The sequence below is a fragment of the Solea senegalensis genome, linkage group LG3 (assembly GCF_019176455.1).
Source record: "Solea senegalensis isolate Sse05_10M linkage group LG3, IFAPA_SoseM_1, whole genome shotgun sequence".
Taxonomy (NCBI): domain Eukaryota; kingdom Metazoa; phylum Chordata; class Actinopteri; order Pleuronectiformes; family Soleidae; genus Solea; species Solea senegalensis.
In genome coordinates, this window is record NC_058023.1 from 1,221,163 (window position 1) to 1,229,129 (window position 7,967).

General features: G+C 40.7%; 2 protein-coding genes across 2 annotated transcripts; one reads left to right on the forward strand and one right to left on the reverse strand.

Moving 5' to 3' along the window:
* The first annotated feature begins 45 nt into the window (after positions 1-45).
* Positions 46-3,680, forward strand: washc3 (WASH complex subunit 3). Its single transcript, XM_044022667.1, has 7 exons — positions 46-240; positions 1,080-1,178; positions 1,265-1,330; positions 1,407-1,544; positions 2,162-2,308; positions 2,404-2,468; positions 2,829-3,680. The coding sequence occupies exons 1-7, from the start codon at positions 190-192 to the stop codon at positions 2,926-2,928; spliced, it is 666 nt and encodes a 221-aa protein (XP_043878602.1). The 5' UTR covers positions 46-189; the 3' UTR covers positions 2,929-3,680.
* Positions 3,525-7,410, reverse strand: dram1 (DNA-damage regulated autophagy modulator 1). Its single transcript, XM_044022666.1, has 7 exons — positions 7,216-7,410; positions 6,350-6,417; positions 6,007-6,149; positions 5,724-5,901; positions 5,175-5,233; positions 4,984-5,076; positions 3,525-4,527 (listed from the first exon to the last, which is right to left on the reverse strand). The coding sequence occupies exons 1-7, from the start codon at positions 7,344-7,346 to the stop codon at positions 4,489-4,491; spliced, it is 711 nt and encodes a 236-aa protein (XP_043878601.1). The 5' UTR covers positions 7,347-7,410; the 3' UTR covers positions 3,525-4,488.
* Positions 7,411-7,967: the final 557 nt, after the last annotated feature.

The following is a 7,967-nucleotide window of genomic DNA, read 5'->3' on the forward strand; positions in this document are numbered from 1 at the left end:
TTCTCGCGGAACTTGCCGCATGTGACGTCATGGCGCGATCACGCATCCCAGTGTCACGTGAAACGTTTCATACAGCAACCGTCTGTTTTTGTGAAGTTTAGGTTGTCTTTTTGTTGTTTTTAATCCACTAAAACGCCCTCTTGTGAAACAAAGACTATCATTTTATCAACAGGAAGTTTGAAATCCATCATGGACGAAGACGGGCTTCCATTAGTGGGGTCTGGAGTTGATCTTACCAAGGTTTGTTTTCTGTTAGCTAATATCAGTGCTCGAAGAAATGAGGAAAACGGGTCAACACGGAGCTACAAAGCTATGTACTTGATAAGATTAGACTCTTTGGATTCAATACAAACAGCCGATGATGTCACGATAGTTAGCACATTTGAACCCTGACAAACACTGAGCTGTCGACATGACAGGGATGTTGCCCTTCAAGGTTTTCCTATTAAATCTGTCATTTTCAAGTCGGGATCTGGTTTATGTCTGATTCCTGCAGCTTCTCAGTCACTGAAAACACACCAGATTACACATTTTCACAGAAATGCTAAACTACATGTATGCAACAGTTTTTACTAAATCATTTTTGGAGAGTGTGAATAACATTAGTAAGTTAGTAAAATAAAGATGGTGTTTGTGATGATGTAGTTTGGCTGCTGCTCCATGTTCAGAGGTCGTGTCTCTTCATGTGAGACACTTTCACCAAATCAGACGTAAACGGCATCACATAAGCTTTCATATAAACTTTAACATCACGATGTGTAGAAATCATGGACAATCACTTTCCTCTGTGACACTTTTTAAACCCTGTAAAAAACAAACAAAAAAAAAAGTAACTTATGTTGAACTGTTTAATAGTTACTACATTATCACTGCATTGAATTCATACAGATATGAGTCTTGATTCAGTTTGGACTGAAAATGATTTGAATAAACATGGGATACGTTTGCTAAGATATAGTTTAGAAATCTTGCAGATCCACATGTTTGTTTTCTAATAATAATTGATTGAGAATTGTCAGTTTTTATGCTGAATTTCACTGAATTCTTCACACCATACTCTGTGTCGTACGCTCTTCCAGGTTCCTGCCATCCAACAGAGACGAATGGTCGCCTACATTAATCAGTTTGTTGTGCACACAGTTCGCTTTTTAAACCGTTTCTCCAGCGTTTGTGAAGAGGTTTGTGTTCTTTACATTCACATCTGTGTTGTGTGGCTTTCTTGTCCAGGTCACACTGAGCCTGTCGTCGTTCTTTTTTCCCACAGAAACTTTCAAACACATCTCTTCGCATACAGCAGATTGAAACCACTCTGTGCATTTTGGAAGCCAAGGTGAGTTGTGGAGCGTCTGCCATCATCTCTTTGTGCACTTTATGCTCCGCTTGTGACACCGTTGTGCTCTGAACAGCTGTCGTCTATTCCTGGACTAGAAGACGTCACAATAGATGGAATTCATCAGCAACAAAGTGCACGGGTTAATGGAGCGACCGCTGCTGACCACACCCCACGGGCTGCTCCACCAGCGGGGGCGCTACAGTCCCCACAGGTACAAAGACAATCATTTCAACAAAGAAACACAGAAGGTTTCTCTGACCACCCACAGCTGCTTAGACCACAGTTTAGATCTGGGCTTTGAATCCACAACATTGTGGTTGTTCAGAAAAAAGAACTTCTGTAAACGTGAAGATTCGATCACTTACTAACATGACTCTGCTGTGTAACAAGTAGTGTCATTGTAGATTGCAGCACACTGAGCTCACACTCAGCTCAACACATCGGGGAACTACGGTGGCCTTCACATTCCAGAAAGTGTATTATTTTAAAACTACAAAAACAAAATAGATTTTTAGTTTAAAGCAATTGTTTTAGAAAATACTCTGTGTCATTAAACCATCCTGTATGATTGCGTTTCACCTTTAAGCTTCAAGGTTGAGCCAGGAAGTGATAGCTTAGCATAGTTTAGCATAACGGAAACAGCCTGGCTCTGACCACAGTTAAAACCATCAGTGTGAAGCTAACATGCTACATGAACTGCTCTGTGTGTGTGTGTGTGTGTGTGTGTGTGAGAAAAAAAGCTTCTTAAATACAGACAATGTATGTTCTTTTACTGCACGGAGGAAAACACACTGTAACACTGGTTACATCTAAACCACTTCCACTCAGACGCCAGCAGCAGAACCAGCAGCAGAACCAGCAGCAGAACCAGCAGCAGAACCAGCACCGACACACAAAACAGAAGCAGCTGCAGAGAACGTCATGACTGTGGCCAAAGACCCACGTTACGCCCGATATCTGAAGATGGTTCAAGTGGTGAGTGAATCACAAAAACTCAACTATGTATTTCTGTGTTAATGTAAGAGAAATGAATGAATGAATGAATGAATGAATGTTTAACTGCGTCACAGGGGGTTCCAGTGATGGCCATTAGGAACAAAATGGTCTTGGAGGCTTTGGATCCCAACTTGCTTGAGTGAGTTTTACTCGTATTGATTATTAGAGTGCTTGCTCTGCATTGTTTTGCAAAAAACTGCAAATAATTTCCACACACACACGAATGGAAGAGCGTCACAGTGTCGTAGAGACGTGGTTGAAAGACGTTTGCGTCGTACAACCAGCTGCAAGAGTCAGTCTCTCTCTCTCTGTCTCTGTCTCTGTGTCTCTCTCTGTCTCTGTCTGTCTGTCTGTCTGTCTGTCTCTGTGTCTCTCAGTTTCAATTCACCCAAATCAGCAACAAAAAGCAGACACGATGTAAATGTTGTACTTTGTTCTGAGTTTTCTTTGCTGTGAGGTTTCATTCACTAACTAACGCTCCGGTCACGGCTGATCACAGAACCCCCGACGCCCCAGTTCCTGATGGAGGAACGAGGAGCGCGGAGGATCGAGATGTCGCTGCCACCAGCTCTGACAGCGAGTCGTCTTTCAGCGACTGACGTCTCTCCCGTGTCGCCCTCGCCGCATGAACTCCAGCTTCTGTGACGCCTGGAAGTGTATCCTGTAAAGGATCTGCCACTGATCAGTCAGACCTCCTTGTTTTTGATTGTTATTTTCAAAAAGAAGGAATAATCCTCCGAACGTGGCAGTTGTTGGTTTTATTCCCGTAGTTCATCTGTGGTCGTGACGCTACAATCACAGACTTTCGTGTTGTTTTCATCTGCAACAGCACAACTCAAAAAGACATTGAATTGGTCTCTCGTGGGCGTCTGTAAAACACAATATAATCAGGTGATGGTGCACGTCTAAAAGTCAAGTATAATTACTGTAGATCAGCTGCAGTGATTTACAGATCACAACAGTAAAACAATACAATTCTACAGGAGAAAAGAAGAAAAATCGACTTTTTTCACTTTGTTTGCACTTGAATGATTCTGAAAAAGCCACATCACGTCTTTATGTTCAAATAAGTCATTTAAACCTTGAATATTTCTCCATATCTGATATTTTCATAGTCTGATTGATGACTTTATTCACATGGTGTGTGTGTGTGTGTGTGTGTGTGAGTGGAAAACACTGTTTCCAAAAGCAAGAATAGAAAGTGTGATTTTTATTTTCCTGTAATAAAAACTCGTACAGACTTAGAAAAAGTGCATTGTTAAAGTTCATTGATTGTAACGTTGATATGAATCAGTTCAGCAGTACAGTTAAAAAAAAGCAAAGTAGAAAAGTAAAAACATTTGGCTGCGTTTATCTGTGTCTTCTTTGTTCCTTTTACAGTCATTTATTTTACGTAACGTAAACATCTAACCATTACGGTGCATGTTAATCCCACCGATTATGAACAAAATAAATGTCCTTATTATAATAGAAATCTATAAGATCTTAATTGTTTCTCAGACAAGGTCGTGATAAAGAAGTATGAACGTATTTGACAGTAAGATGAAGTCTAGATTTACTGTATGTTGTATTTCTCGTAGCCTTTAGTCATTTCTCTATAAAAAAGTGAACATTTATATATATATATATATGTAGATATTATGTATCTGAGGCAGTGATTCCAGCCTCGTGTGTTTAACAGGAATTACACGAGTGACCTAATTCACTGAAGACGAACACGTTACAGACGTTTGTCCGCAGCTGCACCACAGGAGAATAAAAATGTGAATTTTAAAGTGTCGTCACCACAGTACGTTAATGCTACAAAAACAATACATTTATAAAAATAGAATACTTGTGTTAAGGAATTGGCAGCATGTGGATAACAATTCCCCGCTGTGTATAAAACGAGCACCTATGTACAGTTCCAGTGGTTTATAATTTAACATTTTCACATCAGCTGTGACCAGCAAACAGGAAAGAGAAACCAGAAGCAGAACGAGTCCACAGTGTCACGCTGCTGTGGCCCAGAGTCAAGAGTGCAAAGGTTGCGAAAGTGATCATCGAGGGAATGCAGTGGGAATGATGAGTCTCGAAATGCAGCGAAACACATGACACACGGCAAAAGAAGAACCTCGTCTGAGTAAAAACATCAGCAGCACCTCGAGAAATGGTCCTCGTTATCCCTCAAGCTCTGTTCTTACGTGTAAGGTGAAAAGCTGTGGAGAATAAAAACAGATAAAAGAGATTATTAGAAACCATTTCAATGGAACTAAAACTGTACCAGTGGCGATTGATCTGAGAACGAGGGAAACTCATCAGTCCAATACGTTCTGTGCTGTGTTTACATCTCAGTACTCACGAGAACGCGATAAGAACCAACACGTTATCGCAGCAGATGGATCGTCTTACGTGATTTTCGTAACTTTAAAAGCACTTAAAGCTTCAGCTGTTCTCTGTGTGACGACACAGAACCATGAGCTTCTCTGGGAGTCAACACTCTTAAACACTATTATAGCATTTCAGTTTGTTTCCTTGTTTGTGTAAGAATTAAATGTCGTGTAAATAACTGAGCCTGAAATGAGCTTCCCCTGTTTCAAAGACAACAACAACAAACACCACTGATGTTACACATTATATGAAGTATTGTTTTCGTTTACTGGGCCGACGCTCACTTTGAAATCGTCGATGTACGTGAGGAAGAAGAAGACGAAGCTGAAGGCGACGACCCACTCACACGCGGCACTGGCCAGATGGAAAGGATAATCCTGAGAAAAACATGAAGCACATCCTCAGACTCACCATGACCTGGAACCTCATTTATTTAACATTTTATTTAAGATTTTTAAGAAATAAGAGCGCTCACCTTGTCGTCTGTGTGTCGATGCAGCGTCGTCGGTGTCACAAAGAACGCACAAATCACAGCTGAATTATTAACTTAAGGAGAGAAAAACAACATGACGTGTTTCTATAATGAATGATGCGTTAAAGCTGCAGTACGTAAGACGTCTCATGTCACACTGCTTTACCCTCTTTTATTGTGTTAATATTTGATATGAATGGAAAGGACTGATAATAAAAAGAATAATCATTCAAACATTTTGTATGAACTCATTTTGGTGCGTTAACGTAACGTTTGTGAAGTCTAATGGTTCAATTATAACATGTTAGCACTTCCATACGCTTTTAACTATTATTATATTATTAGGTATTTGGAAAGTGAAGTAAGATTTTTATTCATACATGCATATTTTTTCTTTGTGGTCATCTGGCGCCTATGTGACCAATGCTTTAAAGTGAATGGTTACGATGTAGTTATGGATCAATAGTATACCAATAGTATTTCCTGCTACTGAACCTTTAAAGACGACAGAAAGAAGACGAGAGAACCACAGAGTGCTGAGTGAAAGGATACTGGGGAAAAGAGCCAAAACAGCGAGGACGGCGATGACCACACGTGCACGGAACACACACGACGAGGATCCATAAGGATAAATGTGATATGAGAGGACAACCTGGACGATTGTGTATGACACACCAGAGACAAAGAAGAGCAGAGCTCCCACATCATGAACTTCCACCACTGTCGTTTCCTGCATTTAAAAGAAAAGAAAAGAAAAGAAGAAGAAACATTATAACCATGTGATCATCATCAGTGAGCACGACCGCGGCGGCGACAACGACGTGTCAGGACAAACCTGGAAAGTTGCAACAATGCACATGCCCAGGCAGGAGAGCATCCCTAAAACCAGAGCCATTTTATTAAGACATGGAGACGCCACCAGTGTGTCCTCACTCAGCCGCTCCACAAACTTATATCTCACATAGATGGTGGAGATTCCTGCACAAAACCACAGATAAAATCAGCGTTAACTCTTCATTCCCAGCTGTAATTTCTGCTTTCATTTTCTTCCAAAAAAGGGGAAGCATGAGCGTCTTCTCTGGAAAGTTTGGTTCCTCCCTGTGGAAAACCTGCAGTTGCATAATGGCAGTCGTTTTACAGTAATGTGGAGTTCACTGTGACGCAGGTGAAAAATGTACCTGCACAGGCAGAGATGAACGTCATCAGACCAAAGATGCAGCTCTCAGGAGGCTTCGCTGCAGTGTCACTGACAAAACACAGCAACACACACACACACACATGAGAAATCATCATCATCATCACACACGAGACATCATCTCACACACACACACACGAGAATCATCATCATCATCACACATCATCATCACACACACACACATACGAGAAATCATCATCATCATCACACGAGACATCATCACACACACACACACATGAGAAATCATCATCACACACACACAGACATCATCACACACACACACACACATGAGAAATCATCATCATCATCAAGATCATCACACACACACATGAGAAATCATCACACATGATCATCATCACACACATGAGAAATCATCACACACACACATGAGAAATCATCACACACACACATGAGAAATCATCATCATCATCATGATCACACACATTATCACACATAAGTTTGACTTTCTATCATAATTATGAATTTTTAATCTCATAATAGTGATTTTCTGTCTCATCACTTTGACAGTTAATCTCATTACAATGATTTTTGATCTCATAATAATCTCATCATCTCATAACAGTGATTGACTCTGTTATCTCCTATAATCTCACCCTTTTGACTTTTCATTGGACTTCTTTCAAAGACACGATGACATGTTTGTAACACTTGTAACGACACGAGCTATTGTGAGCGTGGAGAAGTGAAAGGAAGTCTTCTACACTAACAGCTGGAGTTTGTGCGCGGATTTACCAGAAAACGAAAGTAAACTTCGACTTTACGCAAAATCTTTTATCTCTTTTCACACTCTGCGTGGAGATGAACCGTGTGTGTGTGTGTGTCAGTTACCTTATGTATGGAAAGATGACATCGACATCATGTCTGAAAACAGCGATCACGTATGAGATGATGAAAGTGCTGGAGGAGCAGATGACGAGAAACACGGGCAACAAACACAGACCCTGTTTAAACCCCTGCATCTTAAGAGACACCAAAACTTTCTCTCTCTCTGTGTGTGTGTCAGTGTGTGAGTGTGTGTCAGTGTGTGAGTGTGTGTGAGTGAGTGTGTGTTACCGACAGTCACATGGTACTGTCTCTGTGTGTGTGTGTGTGTGTGTGGGAGAACGAAGTCTGCCGCTGACAATAAAGTGAAATAAAACCTCTTCCCTAAAACACGTCCCCGAGGGCTGTGACGGTGATGACGTCACACACCATAGGTGGTTCATAAAAACTGGACTTTGACTGAAAAGAACGAGATTTCAAGATAATGTTAATGTTCCTGTATGTATGTATGTTCTCCTGGATGTTCTCCTGCATGAATGTTCTCCTGTATGTATGTTCTCCTGTATGTATGTTCTCCTGCATGAATGTTCTCCTGTATGTATGTTCTCCTGTATGAATGTTCTCCTTTATGTATGTATGTTCTCCTGTATGTATGTCCTGTATGTATGTTCTCCTGTATGTATGTATGTTCTCCTTATATGTATGTATGTTCTCCTATGAATATTTCTCGTAATGTATGTGTTGTTCTGTATGAATGTTCTCCTGTATGAATGTTCTCCTGTATGTATGTTCTCCTGTATGAATGTTCTCTCATATGT